The sequence below is a fragment of the Seriola aureovittata genome, chromosome 18 (assembly GCF_021018895.1).
Source record: "Seriola aureovittata isolate HTS-2021-v1 ecotype China chromosome 18, ASM2101889v1, whole genome shotgun sequence".
Taxonomy (NCBI): Eukaryota; Metazoa; Chordata; class Actinopteri; order Carangiformes; family Carangidae; genus Seriola; species Seriola aureovittata.
Window position 1 is genome coordinate 18547908 of NC_079381.1, and position 22314 is coordinate 18570221.

Here is a 22314-nt window from a genome sequence, read left to right on the forward strand (position 1 = left end):
AAGAGCCATATTCAGGGCATGATATGGCAGCAATCTGAATCTTCTCTGGAGATTAAAAATTTTGCAGATGACATTGCTCAGTCAATTACTGGATAAGTTGAGAGTTTGAAAGAGACAGAATATTCAGGTCCAAGCCCCAAATGCCGACAGAGGCGCAACATGTCTTTGAAAGGAGTGAGGAGGAAGATTAACTTTTGACGTTTGTCAGCACATCCATTCATCGGATGGTGGCACAAGTAAAGACTAAATTCCACCATGGTTAGTGTCGACTCTGCTTCTGACAGAAGATGGTGAACAACAAAAAGGTTCAAATACATCTCATCTGCTGAAGTTCTGAAATTCACACAACTTAGTGATTGGGTCTACACTCAATCACAGATGGGAGGATGGCAGAGATTATGCCAGAATCAATTAGAAAGAGGGGAGCTTGCAGGACGGGTGCCTGTTCCTCAGTCACATGCAAACATGTATCTTGACATACAAAAGAAGTGAAAGAAGAATAACATTGAAACATGTCATCTCCGTATTGCCTTCAAGTGCTGTCGGGAATAAATACCACTTGTGACCAGGTACCACTTGAAAGGGTAAATATTGCTGATTTGCGAGATTTCAGTGCTAAACATTCGCTTTTAAAATAAAGATATGAACACATACAAAACACATTTGCGCAGAAAAATCAAACACTGATTTATATTTACGTCAGATAAACACCACCAGAGCCTTGGTTCTATTTATAGTCAATGGGCGTTAAGTCATGAAGCCAGTAGCAGGAAGTACGAGGAGCTCAAAAGGCAGCAGCTGGTTGATGGGCTGGTCTCCCCCCTGTTGCTGCCTGCCTAACAAACACAGAGCTGATGACCGTGGGCATCCTCGCAACGATGGTCACTGCTAGAAAGACACGTAACGGTACCTGTGAGGTAAAGTCTGTCATGAGTTAAAGGGTAGTTTTGCCGGCGGCTCAGAACCATATGTTAGCTAAATGAAGTCTGACAAGCTAACGTCAGGTTTAGCTCTTTTCAAGCAGCTAGCTTCAGTCTTGGCTACAAGTGCTGCATGCCACTAGCAGCTAGGTTAAGTCAGCACAATCTTGTGAGAGCCGCTAGCCTTCTGAAGTTGCTAATTACATTTATTGTATCCAGCTGGCTAACGGCGTTAGCTAGCGTTACTTCTTTAGCCTGAGGTGTCAACCGGTTTGTAGCTAGGTTACGCTGCAGACTGTGGGCATAGCTCCGCTGTCTGCTTACCTACTCTATTTAGGGAATGACAAACTGAAGCAAATGGCTTTTACTCTTAAATCAGCTATTTAAGCTAGCAATGCGTACTACATTATTTCAGAATAACGTTAGCCCGCCGGCATCGGATTATTGTACTCTGTGGTACAACTGTGCCCTGCCCAGCAGTTTCACTCGTAGTATTTCGCATAATGAGTGATCATTATGTAAAAGTTAAGGTTCAACTCGAGCAAATGAAATCATGCGGCGAGGATGCAGAGAAACAGGGTGTGGATACTGAGGAGCAGCTGCCAGTGTCTTCTTCCCCTGCTTCTGTCTCACCAGACCCTTCCAGCATCACCGTAGCTAGGGGAGATGCATCCAACACCTCCATCACTTGTAAACACAGAGGAAAAAGTCGCAGTAAGCAGGGAAAAGATGACAAGAACTCTTGTGGCAAACACATCTCAGATCTGTCATTGCATGGGTCTGTAGTTTCTGCTCATGTTGGGAAAAACTTAAATGGACTTGGGCTTGAGAGGACACTTCACATTAAAGGAACTGGAAAGATACTGCAGGGCAAGTCAGAACCTAATGGGAACTATTTGACCATCCATGCATCCAAAAACATTCAAGACACACGCCGTGAGGACGGATTCAAACTTGCAAGGAAGAGAAGACCAGTGACAGTGGATACATCGAAAGCCAAAACCTCGTTGGAGGCACTGAAGTTAAGCATCAAGCAGCTAAAGTGGAAAGAGGTGTGTTACATGAGTTTTTTGTTTTTCATTTTCTTTAGCTGTTTGCCTTGGAGAAATAATGATAATAATATGTCACATATGACATGACTATAAGCTTCACACAAGTTGGCTATAGGCTAGTGTAGACAGCTAAATGTTACGACGGTTATTGCCTGTAACTGCCTTCTGAAAAACATTCTCATATCATTTGTCCTCTTGAAGTTGAGAACGGCCTGGAAGAACTAGAGAAAATGCCCTCAGTGCACAATTCCAACAGTTTTCAAGGATAGGACTTATCATTAAATGACATATACATACATTACTGATGTAAAATGGACAGGAGATTTGATGGTGATAAAGAGAATGTGGCTCTCCAAAGACATAAAATGCTGATGAATTTGCCCAGCCATTAAAATAGTATGGACAATTGTAATTGAGCATTAATTTATTTATAACCTGTTTTGGACACAATATGTTTTAGGCAGAAAATGCACTTTAATTTTATAAGGCGGCCTCTTGTCATATCTATTTTTGTTAACCTAATCACATTACATTTCTGAGGGGCAGAAGTTTGTTTTTGCCCTAAAGTCAAGCTGTTTATAAACACACTGAGGCTGATACTAGAATAAATGTTAGTAATGTGTCTCATTTGATATGGATTCAACACATAATACTGAAATGAAAGGAATTTTATTCTAAGTTTCCTGCATCTTTTTTGCAAATTAAGTTGTGAATGGAGTTAGTTAACCCAAGTTCTGCCTTTTATGTTTTCCATGAATACATATTTTGAGTATAATGATTTGTTGCCCTTTCCCATTGGGTATTTATTTCCAGTGTCTCTACCAAAGTGTTTGTTGAATAAGTCATGGAAATAAAACTTTGCACATTAATACTTAGATGACATGATGACTTTTAACCCAACCATGAGCTGATAATGTCAGTTTGCATGCCTCTAATGGATGAAATTACACAAGGATGGCCGAGGATGAAAGTTATTCCAAATGAAAAGCGGCAACTTTAAAAGATTTATGAAGGGCCTAATTGATCCAGTTCTTTTTGCTTCAAGCCATAAATACCATCTGGTCAGTTTGAATGTTATGCAATTAATACCTTCTATCAGCCATTATTAACATGGTGTCCATTATGCATGAGAAGTAAAGACAGGCAATACGATGAGACAGGTGAGGTAAAGACTCAACTTATCACTGGTGACCACGCAGTGACACTTAAACCCTTCCAGGTCTGGTATCAGAAACGTAGACAGAAGGACTATACATTACCACACTTTGTCCACATGATCCACCCCCAACAAAGTCAAAGGCGCTATAGATCCTGTGTCATTTTGAAAGTACCTGTCAACATCTTTGAAGGGGCTGAAACTCCAGTAGCCGGGCTCTATTTGTTTTACCAGTTATGAAAGGAACATTGAAGAGTTGTACCACACCTACCAGTTGATTAGCTGTACAACATGAGGTGTTGGATACAGTTTATGAGGACATTTTAGTGACTGATGATTTGAACATTTGGCTTTAAGGCCAATTTACATCCAAATGACTACGCCTGTACATCTGCAGTGTTCTCAGAAGAGACAGCTGTCAACTGACTTTCAGCATATGGCACACTCAAACAGTAGGAAATGATTAGCCTTAAGCTCCTCTAATCCAATAGACTTCTAGTCCTCTTTGAGGCAGAGAGAGAATGCAATGCCTGAGGGTCTGAGTGACAACTTGAGAAAATGGGACTAATAACTGCGTTTAATCATGGGCTTGGTATTTTGATTATAATCCAACATTTTGAATAAAAGCACATTGATTTTAAAAGGCATGTCACTTAGATGCCTCCTCGTAGCACGTTTTGGAAAACATTAAGCTGAATACCTGAAATTATAAGTTCTGTTAACTGGATGAGCGAACTTAACAAATCCTTCATGGCTGCTTTTTGCTAGTGTATTAGTTCAACGAATTAAGTATTTTCATTCACGAGGTGGCTTGGAAAATGAACCACACATGACTAAGTCCACAACAATGGCTTAAACATTGACCTAACTTTCCATACACACACACAAGATGGCTATTTTTGAGCCTGATCCCTTACAAACTTCTCAAATTAATTTGACCTCCTTCCCTGATGCGATTAAACGGTCATAAGATGGCATCTCCCTGGCAGTAATTATAGCAGGTCTTGGCTGTCGAGAAGGGTTTCCCTCTTTTCACAAGCTCTCATGCTAACTCATTAATGAGATGTAATTCTGTCACAGGTTTATCTTGTAGCTGGACAGTTGGGTGGGTCATATCAAGATAGAGTTTAACAATGGTGAGTGACGATATACTGCTGACCTTCCAAAACAACTTGATATAGAGTTACGATATTATAAAGTTAAAGATAGACTCCATGACATAATGTGTCCCAGCTCAGTGTTGATCTTTTGAAACTCAGATGTGAGCTGCGTCAAGTTTTAAGACTTGAACCGTGCGCTGGGTGGAATTCAGGGAACGTTTTTTTTAAATAAATTATTCAGATCTCTTTCAGCAGTTATAAAGATGAAGACTGCCCATGAAGACTACAAAAATAATAGAGAAAGACAAAAAAAACAAAAACAAATACTGAGCAGTAGTATTGTCCCTTACTAAATGTTACTTTCCTGTTTGGAACAGTAGTCTTCCTTACAGTTCACATAGATGACTTAAGGTGTAATCACAATATACTAGCAGAGTATTTGTGAAGCATCCACATACTGAAGATATCCCCTGTTATATCGAGACCAGTAGAGACCAAAAGTATGACCCAGATTCATGCAGTATGTAAACAGAGCATCAACTCCATTTGTTTAAAAGATGCACAGAAAACATCCAGTAACGCATTGTGTGTTAATGGAGAGAAGTGAGTTACAGCAGCGAGTTGGATAAATGTAACATTGGAAGCTGTCTTAATAGTTGTTCATGTACTAGCCAGTATCCAAGCACTGCTAGAGCTCTTTTTGTTTTGTTTAAATAAAAACATTTTTATGTTAGAATAATTGTGTCTTCTTTAATGAGTCTGGAAAGTAAATCAAAATTGAAAGGCTGAATATCCAAACGTGAAAATTGACACCGTACGAGTGCAATATCCTGTCCTTTTAACTTTATGATAACAACACCTTTGATGCATAATATGTGGTTTGGAGTGTGGGCGGGAGTAGAGGTGTAGTGGACAAAAGCTGTGACTTGTGCCAGTAGGTTTTCCGAACTCTCTTAATCCTTTTATAGTATCACTTCCTCTCCTCTTTCCCAGCTCATCAAAACAGAACACGCACTACATACCATCTTTAGGCAAGATTATCCTGCACTCTGGGATCACCAGAAGCACTTTACCAGTGTCCTGAGTCATACTAACAGATTAAGCCTTCTTTGTCATTTACAGATGCAAAAGCAGTATGAGTTTCAGAATTGATTGTTCTTTATCATTCTGTTGTTGCAGATCATCTTTTATTTCCTGTTTTCACTTTTCTCTGTGTGTGTTTTCAGTTTCCTCTGGGAAGACGAACAGTCTGTGATATCTACTGGCATGGCGTCTCCTTCCATGATAATGAAAATATCGTCTCAGGGCAGGTGAACAAGTTCCCAGGTATTGCAGTGCTTTTGCCCCTCTCCTCTCCTACAACCCTCTGTTCACATGAAACACCCCACACTAATGCTTGTCGAACCATAAGTGGAGAGATGCCTTGATTTCAGTTTGCAGTAATTCACGTGTACTCAGTATTCTGTAATCACAACAGGAGGGATTTAGTTAAAGCCTTACTGATCCTCATTGCTCCAATGCTAACCTTTTCATGCCATGGCAATAATCATGTATTAGTAACAAATGTACGTCCAAATCTCCATCACTTCCTGGCTAGCACTCATCTCCTCTATGTCATTCTTGCGTCAAATTGAGTTATATCTTTTTACAAGGTCGTGTCTATCTGCCGTTTTAAGTATGGAAACTCTTTCTTGATATCGAGAAGTCTTCTGTAGAATCTATCTGCTTACAGTGAAACTAGCTGTATTTGCAGCAGACCGAAAATTAATAATTTCCAAGTGCATTTTCAGTTGTATCTTTGAAATGGTTCTTTTTGCATGGCAGGAATGATTGAAATGCTGAGGAAGATTAACCTGAGTCGGGCAGTGCGGACTATGCAGGAGCTGTTCCCAGAAGAGTACAACTTCTATCCCCGCTCCTGGATTCTGCCTGAGGAGTACCAGCAGTTCTCCACACAGGTATAATGCATAACACAAAAATGTTATGATGCTGGATGTGATAAGTTTTTCTGGATTAACTGAAGCGAATCATTGCTCTTCTGTATTTTTTGTGCAATATGTAGCAGTCAAAACACGGATACTATATGTTGTCTGAGCAGAACTGAGCAGCCATGGAAGGCAAGAAAACGTTACATTAACTGCACGACACGAGAGTAAGATGACAAAAGATTAAAGATAAGTATATACGTGTGCAAAATAAAATAGGATTTTCGTTTTATGAAATCCTTATTTAATCGAGTAAGTGCCTATTATTGAATAAAAGGCTGATAACAAAACAGAAGTCATGCAACATAAAACAAATAACACAAGGCAAAAATAAGCTGCAAATAAAGACAATTAAGTTTAACATAGAATTTACAATAGTGTTGAATTTCGCAAGAGATGTCACATTCCTCAATTTAAGTAAACTTTTTTCACAGCAGACATTTTTACTTGACACAGCAGCATAAACACAGGTGTTACTAATAACTTTAACAAAGCCTTCATTCCATTTAAGTGCCCCAGTAGACCGTGCCACTGAGTCAGCATACATAACAGCATGGCCTCAGACCTGGAACACCTAAATGAAATGCAGCCATTGTTAATTTCATCAATTACACCTATCCTCCAACTGCTATCACAAGTCTAAATATGTGCTGTGAAAAATGTGTTCCTTTGGTAGATCATTCTCAGTGGCTAGAGGTGAAAACATGATTGCTTTCTTCTCTATTTGAGAAACAGAAAAACTTTATTGTCCCTCACAAAGTGATGGACATTTGTCTTTGACATGGCTCACAGAGCTACACATATGTGTTTCCACTTAGAATTAAGAACAGTTTGGCTGTCAACTGCAAATATGTGCAAGTGTTAGGGTATTAATTCCTTCAGACCTTGTTTGGGTGTACAGATCTGAGCTGAGAAAGTTTAGATTTTTTTTTCCTGTCCTTACATGTAACAGTTATGTCTTGTGAACTGAGATGAAGATGAGCCCCCAGAATGGCTTTATAAATAAATATATACTGGTGACTCAGACTAAGTCGGTGGCAGAGCAGCAGTTTGTTATCCAGATGGAGGCTGTGCGCTGTGTGAGAGGCAAAATAAGAAAGATATTCTGTCACTTCTAACTTTCTCTCTAAGTGGTCAATTTACAAGTAAATATAGCTGAAAACACAGCACAGCCTTTGTCTTGAAATTATGTGTTTGGTGATTTTGTCAGATGACGTCACGATTATAAATATATAAGCCGCGTTTCAGTCACTATTTCATAGTTGTTCTGTTGTCTGACAACATAAACAGAAAACCATGTAAGTGAGAACAGCTTTATTGTGAATTCAGCTGTATTAAAATACTATATATGTGAGCACAGAGAGGAGGAGAGAAGTTAACAGATAAAGGGCTAAAACTGGCTGACACTATGCAGAATGCAAATATGACAAGATGGCGTCATGAATATGCTAATAGCTTATTACATCATCTAGCAACATTTGGTGACTTTTCCAGCAGGCTTCAGCTTCTTTCCTTTGAAAAAACAAAAGTTCTGAATTTGTCATGCTGGCATCTTGCTTCCTCTCAAGTTTTCAAATTATTCATAATTTAGCAATACCAACACACATGCTCTGGAGTAAATTGTGGTCTTTACAATTCCTTTGCTGTGGACACTCACCATGCTACATTGCAACAGTGGCATTCTTAATAGTATGACCTGTTTAATTCTTGTTTCATGTGCTCGCTTCATTGCTCACTTTCCTTGAGGGGAAAAGCCAGACTGTAATGCCTTTATGCACACTACCCTTTATAGTAATCTGGCACTCCTTAACACATGGTTGAATCTAGCAGAATTGGGTGGGACATAAGAGGAAGAGTAGTGAAGAGAATGAGCTTCCCCCAGCTGCTTTTTCCTGGGTGACCACAGTGAACAAAGATGTTACAGTTACCATGTGTGCCATTCAGCACGTTATAAATGATCTGACAAGGGAAGCATCTATTCAGATTTGTGGGTTATGTTCATCAACTTGGATGGAAAGTTGTTCAGACAAGGAAAGAACCATTTAAAATAATGTGTTTTTTTAATCTCTGTTATTTTGGCCGGTAGTTAGAAATTTCCGACATAAAATTAAGATCACATGTACAGCAATTAGATGTGTAGTCAGGTCTAATTGCAGAAACTCGATGTGTTTTTATTTTTCTCCACCACAACCAACAGTTTAACTGATTTTGGCAGGTGGCAGTTAAATTTTCTGTCACCAATAATTATACCAGTGAGCAGGTTTTCATTTTTCACTAAATGATCTTAATTGGTGATGTAATTGCATTGGCAATAGCAATGGTTCTGGTTTGAGGAAATGTTATATTGCAGCTATATATAATGTCCAGCAGGGGGCACCAGAATATCACTATTTGACTTCCAGTTAAGTTTTCAGCAGACAAAACAGTGTCCCATTAAACAGAGGCTTTCCTGTGTTATGTTTTGTATGACATAAGGCTAATAATTAGGCACTCAACCCAACATGACTATTACATAAAAAGTCTCATTAAAAACTGAATAATAGGCTTGATTTTGACTTTGCATGTTTGCATGATGCTGGTTCTGTCTGTTTAGTAACACTTGACCCTAAGTAGTAATCAAAAGGTGGATGTTTTTAGCTTGTAAGTAGAGATACATCCTTAATTAATACATGCAGTGTATAATCAGACTTGTGTAAAATGAAGATTAGGTAAAGCTTTGATCTGGTTTATATGGAGGCAGTACAGCTAGAAGTTAAATCCGGGTATTTATTTTACCATATTGCACAGTAAGGGACTCATCGAAGATTCAGCTCTGGAATCAGGGTAGTCACAATTTTTGGTGTCATTCTCCTCACTTGCCACTTTGTTTCTGCTGTAAACAAAATTACAAAAAAACAAACAAACTTGAGAGTGCTTGCTATATATGAAAGCAAACCAGAAAAAACTTATCCAGCATCCTAGATGGACATTTGTTTTTTGACTTTGTTATAGCCACATATCTTGCTTCATGAACTCATTAATTTGTAAGTTCAGAAGACGAATGGTGTGTTTTTATTTAAATGTAAATCACATCTGTTCTGTAACACTGGTTGTTACATCTTTAAATTTGACAAAGTGAAATTTAGTTTTATGACAAATCGTTAAGGGTTTGCTTCATGTCTGGTTTGACACCTTTCCAAACATCACATCAACAACACATATTATAAACCACTGCAAACATCTGTATTACACATCTGTAAGCTACCTTCACTCAGGGATATGGTCATTGAGATTTTTGTTAACCATATCCTATCTCACTCCTAGATTCGCATGGTGAAGGAGAACGATGCCACGGTGAATCCCACCTTCATTGTCAAGCCAGATGGGGGCTCTCAGGGGGACGGCATCTACCTCATCCGTGACCCCAGTGACCTAAAGCTCATGACGGGTTCACAGGCCAAACAGGCTGTAGTCCAGGAGTACATCCAGAAGCCGTTACTCATTGACAAGCTCAAGTTTGATATCCGCCTATATGTACTGATAAAGTCTCTGGAGCCATTGGAGATCTACATTGCCAAGGAAGGCCTGACACGTTTTTGCACCGAGCCCTACCAGGTATCCAAGATGGTGCTATTGATGTTGGCAGGTCTACTTTTAAGCTTTTAATTTGCTTTGATGCTATAAAAAAACACACCTCTATTTTTATAGCAGACACAAAATTAAGGTCACTCTTATTCTGATTATGTAGGAGCCAAGCCAGAAGAATCTGACCCATGTCTTCATGCACCTGACAAACTACTCCCTCAACGTCCACAGCGGCAACTTTGTCCACTCAGACAGCCAGAGCACAGGAAGCAAACGCACTCTCTCCAGCGTGCTCTACAGGCTGGCAGCTAAAGGTGTAGACATCAAGAAGGTGTGGTCAGACATCATCGCTCTTGTCATCAAGACTGTCATTGCTGTGGTGCCTGAACTTAAAGTTTATTATCAGGCTGATATACCGCCAGGCAAACCAGGACCCACATGCTTCCAGGTGGGTCGTGGCTAACACTGTTAGGATCAGAATGTGTACAGTAGGGGTGTAGAAGGTTACAAATGCAGTATTTGGACATGGACATATATTAATGCGCTCTGAATACACTCACCTCCCACTCAGTCGTACCCATTTAGGATGTATGTCCATAAATATCTTTACAAATCCTTGTAACTCCAGATCCTGTCTTATAATATTAGACTTAATAATATTGACTATAGTCTAAAAACACGCACAAGTGTCCTAAGATTTAAGTTCTATATTCTGACATTTGTTGGGTTCTATCCTAAATTCAGTGCAGTAACAAGACTGTCAATGTCAATTTCTCTTTTTTTTTCTTTTTACTTTCCATACACTCTTCAAACTCTTTATTTTTATCAAGACCTCCTCCTACTGCATGTTCAACCCAATGAGTTATTATGACCTGTGTTTTCTCAATAACCTTCCTCCAGTTTTTAAAGGAAGTTAAGCAAAAGTCATGCAAAATGGCCCAGTGCACTTCTGACTTGAATTTTCCACTAACTTCCTATTCTTTTATATTTACCTTATTGATTTCCACCAGCACATTTTAACAGCTTGTATTTGGATTTGCTTTTATCTTTTAAAGGTGGGGTACAAATACAAATGAGGTAAATGGTAAATGTACTGCCTTTTATATAGCGCTATACAATCTATGTCTCATTTACCCATTCACATACACATCCATACACACATTAACACACTGATGTCCTCCTAAGGAACAACACCAAGGTTCATGGTTAAAATATTGCGTGTATGTTGGTAACTAAAATAGTAGCTTTGTGTTACACCCATAGTATACAATTTAGATTATTCTTTTATATATTTATTTTAATATTTATATAAAGTAAGTAATTAAAGATGTGTTTTGTCTCAGATATTAGGTTTTGACATCTTGCTGATGAAGAACCTGAAGCCAGTTTTACTAGAGGTCAACTCCAACCCCAGTATGAGGATAGAACACGAAAAGGAGGTAAAAGTGAATGTCAACATCAGTGTTATCATAGTTATATTGTCGATGTCATCATTATTATTTTCAGTGCTATAATAAATGTTTGTGTTCCAGGTATCACCAGGAGTTTTTGAATATGTTCCCAGTCCTGTGGATGAAGAGGTCAAAGTGGGTGTTATTAGGGACACTCTGCGCCTAATGGACCCTGGCCACAAGAAACCTTCAATGTAAATACACTGGCTTGCACAAACATACATTACACAGTAAACACAAAGTATAAGTTCTTATATCCTCCACTCTTTGTCTGCTGGACTTAAGAGTCCACTTTTAAAGACATGATACCTTCCTCTGCCCGTCCTTCCTCAGAGCCCAGCTCTGCACCACTCAACAGCTCTCCATAAGCCTGTTAAATGGAAAAATTAAATTCAGCTGAGCCGTGGTGGAAATTCACACATTACTGTACAAGTCTGGTGGCTCAATCTCTCTGGCTGACTGGCCCTGTGTGGTGCCTGGCAATAAATCTCCTCTGCCATTAGGGTTTGTGTTTTTTTTTTCCTTTCAATCTGTTTTTTCTTCTATGACAAGAGGATTTACTGTTTCTGTTCTACCATCATCTCCATTTCTTGCCTCTTTCTCTCTCGCTTTTTCTCTCCTTCCCTCACTTCTTTCTCGCTGCTCCTCAGATTAACTTCTATATCAGATATTTGATCTGCTTTGTTCTGCAAGCGAGAGGGATATCTTCTCGGGGATAATACCCACTTAACTATTATATTCATCACCAATAACATACTGATATAATCCGCATATAATATGCATTGCTGTATTTTCGTCTAGCTCGAATCAGCAGAACCACATCGTGTACTTGTCCGTGAATCACACTACAGTGTAACAGTATATACATTCAACTAATTCCTACATACATACTTTTAGAGACTCGAAATCCTTTAATCTAATGTCCCTCATTCTGGGGGTTGCTCAAAACCTTTATATATGTGTCCGAACAACAACAAGTTTTAGAGCTAACATGATGAATTGATTAGTTGGTCAACAGTTAATTAGGCTATTAAAACATTAAACTATGGTCATAATCAATTAACGATAAATTAGTAATTTTTCAAGCAAAAATGTCATGTCTTATGTAACAGTAAATTTATTATATTTGGGTTTAAGACTGCTTTTGAAGATGTCACCCTGAGCTTTGGGAGATTTGTGATGGACATTTTTCAGTAATTCCTGACCTTTTTATAGACCAAACAATTAGTTATTACAATCAGTTATTTAAGAAAATAATTGGCAGATGAGTCTATAATGAAAATTATTATGTTAGTTGTAGCCCCACACGGTGGAGATTATGGACTATTATATTTTTGACCAGCGTGTTGTCAATTCATGGAAGTAACAGTTGTTGTATTGTCAGTCTGTAGCTTTCAGTTGGCCAGATATTAGTCCTAACATTACACGAGAAGTTTTCCTGGTGCTGTGAATTATTTGGCTCATTTCATTGTGAGCACATACCTCCATTTATTTCACTGCTGTACTGTAGATGCACAGTGACAGTTTATCTCCAGGTTTTAAGCCTCCCCAAGCCAATTAAATAGTGGAAGAATATCTTCATAAAATATCTCAGCGTGAGTGTATCTATAATCTGCAGTGATGTGGTGAGAAGAGGCTTAAACCCAGACCGAGGCAAGTTGCATCACAGAAGAAACAAGTTCACTGATCTTTAATATGATATAATTCAGTGCCTCTATAAAAATGGAGCTCGGCTTATAGTGACACCAACGAGGACGAGGTTTATGATGTGAAGGAAGTTATAGTGCATAACAGTAATGTTTGAAATTTTCATGTATCTATTATGTTTGTAGGAAGATACCATGCCACTAAAGTGGGTGGAAAAGCTTGGAATAAATCATAAGCATTATGGAGATGGGAAAAATCCAGAGTAGAGACTATAGTAGTAACAACAAATGGTGCTCAATGACAATAATGAGATGGAATAACAAGCAACAGAAGTCAGGTAAATGGGGTGCAGGTGTGTAGGGAATATGGTTAGAGATCTGAATCTCTGAGAGAAGCTGATGATTAGACAATCAGTACCCAGCTATTAAATAATAATGTAACTGACTAGCAGTCAGTCTCTCATAGTCATGGTAGGACCCAGACTAAAGGGGAAATCTACATCAGTACTGCACCTGCACTTCCTAGTGTATATATATATCACAAATAATAACTGAGCTTGAAAAACCTAAAGCCCAAACATCTCAATAAGTTGGATATATATATGATAAAATCAAACTCTGTTAGCTTAAAAATTTGAACACCCTCAAGCACAAAGATTTAGTATTCATGTCTGGTTGTGATTGCAGGGAAGCGTACTGTCAGCTATGCAGATAGTGACTGAGTTTTGTTGTTGGAGGGGGGGAGATATGCTAATTATGTCCCAACTAGCTAGGGCTAATGTTTATTAAATTAGCCATAAGATTGGATATGCTCCAAAAAATGTAATCATCACTGCAGCCAGCAACACGGGCGCTAAATAGGAACTCATTAATCATTCACTCCCACAGTTTGTTCTGTGTGTTTGCATGGGCGCAAAGGCACCTGCGACGTACATGCATGTTTGTTTGATGGAAAACATGATGGTTTTCCCCACACTGAATGCTACTTTAAATTTTTATCCTTTTTTTTTTTTTTTTTTTTTTTTTTTTTTAAAATCAAGCCGTTTGTGTGGAAAGATGTGGCACTAAAATCAAAAGAAAATCTCCAGGATCCAATATCCACAGGTGATGCAAGCGTGTCTGAACGATGAATTGCTGATCATGGAGAGAAACGTGGTAGATTAAGGGAAATAAGCAAAGGAGATGTGAATTGAGTAACCCATTCTAGAACCAGACAGTGTTTTGATTGGCATCTTAATTTTTTCGATGACTCACTGTCAAGACTAAATGCAAGATTACTACATGATTTAAGCTGCCATTCACACGCATTGATTTATATTTTTTTCTACAAACTTCCAGAATCATACATACAAGAGGGCTAGTAATTTATTCAATGCACAGATGGTCTACTAGTAAGTAAACATACCTGTGCTGTGGTCACTGACAGCTGTTCAGTAGTGGGATGGATGAGATTCAGTCATTCAGAACGCAGAGTTTAGAGTTAATTCAGCCCCAATATGAATTTCACTTGACAAAATGAAGTGAGAGAGAGATGAGAACTGACCAGGCACACAATACAAAGGTACAGCTGAGTTAAAAAAAAAAAAAAAAAAAAAAGTGTTTTCTATTTAAAAGGAGATGGAGTGAAGGCTTATATAAGAAAGATAAGTCAATATAAAACGGCACAACAAAGGGGTGTAAAGTGGCATTTTTGGAGAAAAAGAGAGGAAGAGATAAATGAGGACTTGTGAGAAGGAGGATGTGATGGTATCAGTGACTCTTAGACATGTACTTCTCGTACCCAGCTCATTAATCCTGTATACGATTTCTCTGAGGGTGATTTATGAGCCATTATGAGAGGTGTGTGTGAATGTGGGTGAGAACAAAAGAGCTTATATTCATAGACGCACATACTTTTTTAGAGTAGGGTACAAATGCATCATGTGCATGAACGGATATAAGGTGGCCTGAGTGCAGTCTGAGGTAACTAAGGTTGAATCGTGTTTTTAAAATTGAGACATTTCCTGCTCTTTCACTGAGAACAGCTCTGAATAAAATGCTTGTGAGATTCTTGTGGGTGTGAGGAAAGAAACAAGTGAGAAAGGGGTGTTTTAAATCTGTAAAATGCAAAAAGTTGTTACCTGTGGGACGTTATTTGTACGACTCATACTCTGAGAAATGTTTATTTTAGTTAGACTTCTGAAAGTGTACAGACAATTTATTTTCCCTGACACCTGTTTAAGACTTTTGACAGTGTGCAGTAGCTTTGAATATTTACTCACCAGAGGACCAGGAACAGCACTTATGCAGGTTAATGACAGCTGAATTAGGCATAGCTCTCCTCCTTACCTACGCTCAACTAACATTTGACACCGGGCCTCTGGATGTTCTTTTTAATAACCTGCCATTCTTCACCTTTTACCCCCTTGCTTTGCTTCCATCATTTTCCTCCCCTCGTCTGCTGGGAATGTTTGTCGACATTCCCTTCACTGCCTGTCTTGGCTGTCAGCTTCAGTCGAAGATGTGTCCATTTTTAGCCGAGCCTGTCCTGTCTAAATAGATGTGGGTGGTGTCCTTCTGGCTGCCGAGGGATGATTGATTCTATTAAACATTCAACAGTGCTCTCTCAGTGCCATTCACACTGCTTACTAATTCATAGAGAAAGAAAAACTGCCTCAGAAGAGTCAGCAGTACTGTATCACCTTGGCGTGAAAGTACCTTTGTTTATTTCTCTTTGTTGCTTATGTATCTTCACACACACCGACCATAGGCGCTGTCCTTAAAGGCCCTATACACCCACACAGGTGTTTTTCCCCTTATTCTGGTTGATGAGACCCTCTGTCCGGGTTTCTGTGATGGGAATTATTTGAGGTCACTGGACTCCGTGCACTAATAAGAACGATACGGATGTAATTTGTTGTACCATACTATAACAGGTGCAACAAAGCTAACAGGAGAGTTAGTGAGATGTCAGGCGAGCACAGAGTGCACACACCCACACAGTCCTGAAGGTAGACACTCACAGAGCGCACGGCTCCCATTCCTTTTCTAGCAGAGGTATCAAATCCCTCAGGAGAACCTCAGTAGCCGGTGGCGAGAGATGGGCAGGTGGTGCAGAGGGCAAAGTTCAGATAAAGGAATTGTTACCTGAAACAGGTGCAAAACCGTAGCATGTCATCACACCTGACACCAATCCAGGACTCCATCTAATGATTATTTTCATTGATATTGTTGGGGAAAAGTCATTTTGGGCAGTTAGCATTACATGGCCTGTAATTCTGACTGCTATTTTGCCAAAATTGCCACCACAGACCAGCACAATGCACAACCTTAAAAGGTAAAGTCAAAAGGTACCCTGATCATAAGAACAAACAAAAGAAAACCAAAAACCCCACTTTTGTTTACTTTCAATTTTCTCACCAGAGCATATTGTGTGTAGCCTATTGAGCATGTGGCATTTCTGTATGCATTTCCATCTTATATTTGCAAAGCCTCCTGACCATCTTTGTGGCACAGGAGACTGATGGATTAAATCCATGGTAGATGGGCTTCTTTTGGCCCCTTTAAATAACTTAACATAAGTGCTTTTGTAATTTTTTCTGCCTCATTCAGGGCATCAACGTGATGTCTTTAAAAGCACAATTCATCCACCATCAGTCATTTCAATGGAATTGGCAATATGGGTCTTAATGTAAGTGCAGGCTTTCATTGACTAATGCCTAAAACTACTGCAGAGAGCCACTGTGCTTTTCAAGAGGCATCACCTGGGTATGCAGCACTTAATGAGTTACAGTGTCACTTCCAACAAAATTAACCTTCCTTTCTGGGCTTTGTTTTACTTAATCTTGGTGAGAGGTATCAACTTTCTCTTCATAAAAACAAAAAAAAGATCTCTCAGTTTTGATGCTGAGCCTCCATCACATAGATGCATCTTGCTACTGATGCAGGTAAATGTTGTGGATGTAAGCACTGACAGTTAAAAGGTTGTATGAAAGCTGTGAGATGTGGGAGTGAAAAGAGTTATTCATCCGTCATACAATATTATTCTTCTCTTTTCCCCTGCCATGCCAGGCTGTAAGTGCAGACTCGAGTGAAAAGCTTGGTGCATTTATCTACCTCAGGTCCTTGGCTATCTGTAACTCAGCTGACAAAAGCTCTCTGGGTTGGCCTTATGGGCTTGTGCGTCCCTCCTGTAGGGCCTAAAGGCCATTACTCAGCTCTAGACGGCACAAAAAGCAGTACATGTAGTGACTAGTGACTTACTACTGGTCTTCAAAGCTTCTGGTGAAATGTTTGGTCAACTTTCTACATAAAAAATGTATTGCATTAAAATATAACGCAGTGTTTTTCTTTCCCTATTACTCTACAACCAAAGCTCCCAATCGAGGGCCGGTGGGTCTGAACACAGGGAGGAGATTCCCATGGAGGGAGAGACACAAGAGAGGAGCTCGGATGAAGGAGCTCTGCCCTCGCTGTGTCTGAAGCAGGTCTACCCCAAGTACACCAAACAGTTCAACCACCTGCGGCTGGTGGAGCGAATTGCAGTTCTGTTCATACGCTTCCTTGGGGTCAAGGGCAACATGCGCCTGGGCCCCACTGCCTTCCGAACCTTTATCAGGTACAGATTTTACTTATTTTACCGGACCCCCCCATCCCCATTAGCTTCTGCCATAGCAGCTGCTAATCTTAATTAACCACATAAAACATCAATAAGACCGAGAAAGCATAGTCCAAAAATATATTCAGATATAAACAAAGCAGCTGATTTTAACACAAAGAGTGCACCACACAAGCAGACAAATCACAACAAAAGATTACAGCTACATTAAGCTCACAACCATCCATAAAATTCATGAAGATCAGATAGAAAGATTTTTATATTCAGTCATATAGTATAGTCTGCTTTCAGTACTGCATTTGTTTTTTTTTAAGGTCTAGGCACTTTTTGATTCTCTAGTACTGTTCAATTACTTAAGTTCTACAAAGGCCTTGTGTATAACTTTTTCATCCACATACCAAGTGAGATATGTATGTGTTTGACCAGAGTACTAATAGAGCTGAAAAAGATTGAGGTAAACCTAAGAATACAGCTTTCTGGCTTTAACTGGGAGCAAATTTTGTATTTAGTTAATTAAGTCGCTAAATCAAGTGCAATGCATCATTTCTCTTTGTCTGAGATTAATGTTTTTTGTTCATGTTTCCTGACAAATAAATGTAACAAACTAAACCAGGGAAGATACTGGTCAAGTGTAACTCCTAATGATTGTCTTGTATACAGAGGTAGAGGTGGGGAATATATTATCTTATCTCTTTGTGTCCAGTTTTTATTTATTTAAATTTAGATATGTAGTAAGTATTTAAAATCCAACTGAGGATAAACTGCATTTTTGTCTGTTACAGCAGACACAAACTCAGTGGTCTTTATTGGGTTCACCTGTTCAGTGTATAGCAATTGTGCAAATGCAAATTCAATTCTATGATTATTATTGAGATCATAGTTAAAAGTTGCGTTAAACCTGTTTAGAAACCTCTCAGCATAAAGCAGTCTAGTACAACTCCACCACTAACTATGACCTCAGTGTATAAATAAACATCTCTATGACAGTGTCAAGAAAAACTAAACATTATAGGTATCATAAAAGTAGATATTATGGCTGATGAGTCTACATAGTTGAAGAACTTGTCTCCATACAGCCAATCAAATCTTCGCATAAAGCAGTAATGTCAACGGTGTATCACAGGCAGAGTAGACAGTGACACTGAGCCAGACAGCAGCTACACAACACAACAGCCAAAGACTTGGAACAACAACCACCCACATTAGCTTTCCTGCTAATCTGGTGCTGCACCATAGCTTTCTGAATGAGCCACAGTTCTCCTGATTGTTTTTAGGACGTGCAAACTGAGCAACAGTAACTTCACCATGGCTTCAGTGGACATCCTCTACATTGACATCACACGTCGTTGGTCAGGAACGATGCCTGATTCTAGAGAAGCAGGTAACACACCCACACACATGTATATACATGCTAAAACAAAACCCTAACATTGAAACTACATGTAGAGGACAGCGAGCTGAGTATCCTTGAGACCAAGAGCAAATAATGTGCTTGAAGATAATTGCTTGTCATTCTTTGTCAGTTTCCGTCTGACATTGTGCTGCCATAATTGAAATGAGCCGAGATCACAATGTGACAGCGAAGAGACTATCAGACATGAATTATTCAGACATTGCACCTTGCGAGGAATGTTTGTGAGGCGGAGCGGATGGATGGAGATCACATGGACAGGATGGAAGGGCCTGTACAGACGAGATTGTGGGCTGCATTTACAATGAGCTCATATGTATTCAGAGAGACAGAAGTCAGAGTCTGTTTTTTCTGTGGATGTGCATTGGAGGATTTGGTGGGAATTAGGAAGAGGCATGAAACTGTAAAACTGTATTTACAAATTATTACGTTTTTTTTTGTTTGGGATATGTCAGTATTTTTTTTTTTTTTTTGTCTTTTTTTTTCAAAAGGACACCTGGAGGAATTTATGCAACTGTCCTTGTAATCTGTACAATCTTTTAATAATTCCATTGCAGATGACCTATAAACTTTCACCATGTTAGTCAAGTGTGAATCAGCTTCTCATTAATTTTTTTTCACTCCATGAATTCCTCAGGTTTTCTGCACATTTGTCTTCTTGTCTAGGTGAGAATAAGTGAGGCTGCAGTAGAAAATATTAAAATATTAAAGAAACCTTTGGGTTAAAATTCAGCTTCTGCTCCTGCTCAGCTCACGCTATTATTTTCTTCACAATTTACTGTTTTCTAATTCATCCTTAAGTCACCCTAAGTCACTCTGACTTTGGCTCCTAAGGCAAAGTCTGACACTGATAAAATTGAAAAGATAAAATGATCATTGGCATTTTTAACCCGTAAACCCAACAACAGTTCAAATAATGTTTGTTAAGATTAATATAAAGCAGTATATTAATATTTGTTATTATACATCAAACAAACGAGTTAGATGGGAATATCAATATCACTCTCACATCTGTCCGTTAAATGTAAGGCTTAGCTTAGCACAGCCACTGGAGAGGGAAACAACTGGCCTCTGAGCTAGCCTGGCTCTGTCCCAAAATAACAAAATCCGTCTACCAGCACTTCACTCACTAACTAACGTGATATTTCATTTATTTAATCTGCACAAAAGACAGATTTATTTCTTCGCTGGAAGCAGTACCTTCCTGGAGCCTCTGTCATTAGTTTCCTTTGCAACTTCCCACAAGCAAAAAAAATTGTCTATGACATAACCATTTGGTTTTTTTTTTTAGACTTTGTAATAATATGCTTATTTGCTTTCTGTCAAACTACTCCTTTAAACTGGGATGACTTCAGTTTGGATTGTCATAATTCATCAATCGGCAGCAGTATGAAAATCCAGGAAACATTTAGTTTTGTCACTGAGTAATATGTTTGTTAGTTTTTGTGTAATACCTATTTTTGTTGAGCATAATTTCTTCTTTTGGCGTTAATTCTGTTTCTACCTTCCTCACCTACTTGTCTTCACCTTAACCACTCTTTGTTTTTCAGGGATGGGAGTACAAGCATTTGTGGAAGCCTTTTTCTTCCTGGCAGGTCGCAGGTTCAAATCCCTGGTGCTGAGGGAGCAGGTAGTGTCACTGCTGGAGCTGTGTGAGGCTCAGCTTGAGTCCCAGTCGGGTCCCGAAGACAGACGCTCTGTGAGTTGTAGCAGGGCGCTGCCACGAGCCGTCAAGACTCAGACCCTGGGCCTCACCAACCCGCAGCTCGGCTCTCCGGCTCCCCTGCGAAGGGCGGCCAGCCAGGACTACCGACTGCATCAAAGACTCAAGCCTCGCACACTCAGGGCCAACGTGGACAACTGATGAGAGAGGGCATCGACTGGTCATCCAACTCCCAAACACTGCCTTTAGCCTTCTCCACAGGAGCAGGGAAATTAGGTGTCCACCTCTGCTCAGCTGCTCCCACGAGGGTGGGATGACGGGAGCCGAGAGAAGGACTAGCTTGACCCCTGCTGGCTGACTTGCAGGAGGACTGTTCTCAGCCTGATTGCTTTTTCTTCAGAGCGGGAAGATGTCTGCAGGGGTTTTGCAGTGGAAATGGAACAAGGGATAGGAGGAAGTTGGTGCATTTCTTTCTCCCCTCCTGGTGTTATCATATATGAACAGTGTGGTCCAGCCAGGAGGAGGATATGGCTACTTCTAATATTCTTACTGATTCTACAGAGCAGCTATTTGCTTCCCTTCACCTTTGTCTGGCAGCACATTCACTGAAACATACAGGGAAAACATTAGACGCTCCTCTTCAATAGATTCACACACATCACACATAAGTAAATAAATAGGTGTAAGGGAGTGTCCTTAGTATGCGTATTATATAATTGAATTTGCACAAAAAATCTTTGAACTATTACATTTGCACAGAAATGGATGTGAGGGTGACAGAGCATTTGTGTGGGTATATTGTGTATGTTTGAGTGTGTGTGTGTGCGTGTATATGTACTGTACTGTACCATAGTTATTTGTGTTTAGTTCAGTGGTGAGAGCCTATTTACAGCCAGTGGCTCAGCTGTGCGTCCATTAGTGATGAGTTAGTGAATAAGTATTCAAAGGGAAAAGGCCACTTATCCTTTCAGTTCTGCAGCTATTCCAGTCAGGCAGCCTCAGACCTTCACACAACATAGTCTTAAGATGATTTCTTTGTAGCCACACAACTGCCATGGGGAGTTAATTATTTCCAAAGTAATTGCAAAAGCACAAAAATTTCACAATTTAGACAGATGCTATCTGAATGATTAAAAAAACAACGCTTTTGTAATAAAACCAGTGTGTGATGTGGCTGTCAGTTACACACAGCCACTGGTGGATGCCAACCAGAGGTCGCCGTCTTTTCAAATTATTTACACCACAGTCACCCACTGAACATTAATGTTTGAATTGTAAGTAGTTTTCCTCCAGTTTGTTTCTGAGATTGTGAAATGTGATGTGTTACACAGAAGAACACTGAATCTTACCACTGACACACCTGCGGTGTGGGCAGCTGTTTAACTCATACAGTGAACTAAACATGCTATACATGCTGTAGGATTGACATATTTACTGCAGTATGATAACATGAAGTAGAATTATAAGATTATTAACAGTTATCAATTATATGGATGAAATGTATTGAATGCAAAAAAATAAATTTAATTTTGCTCTTTAAAACTGAAGATGTTGTTGTTTATGCCACTACTGCTGTGATATTGACCAAACCAAAAAAAGACTTAACTCAGGTTCATGTACATTTTTTTAAACCAATTAAATCTTCCTCCACGGTCTTAGTTTTGATGATACTAATATGTTTGAGCAAATCACACATGCCTATATGTGCATGTTACTGAAAATACACTCAATGTACAGAACATCACTGCTGTCCTACCTCGGAGTGATTT

At 39.3% G+C, this 22314-nt stretch overlaps 1 protein-coding gene across 2 annotated transcripts; it reads left to right on the plus strand.

The window, feature by feature from the left end:
- Positions 1–581: 581 nt before the first annotated feature.
- ttll11 (tubulin tyrosine ligase-like family, member 11) lies at positions 582–22220 on the plus strand. Of its 2 annotated transcripts, none has more exons than XM_056403715.1 (10): positions 582–1972; positions 5455–5554; positions 6053–6186; positions 9517–9807; positions 9941–10108; positions 11121–11216; positions 11310–11422; positions 17229–17471; positions 18746–18852; positions 20433–22220. In XM_056403715.1, the coding sequence occupies exons 1-10, from the start codon at positions 1424–1426 to the stop codon at positions 20744–20746; spliced, it is 2115 nt and encodes a 704-aa protein (XP_056259690.1). In that variant the 5' UTR covers positions 582–1423; the 3' UTR covers positions 20747–22220. The 2 variants fall into 2 exon arrangements, with proteins under 2 accessions (XP_056259690.1, XP_056259689.1); XM_056403714.1 differs by having other exon boundaries at positions 584–1972; positions 9941–10225; positions 20433–22109.
- The last annotated feature ends 94 nt before the right edge of the window (positions 22221–22314 follow it).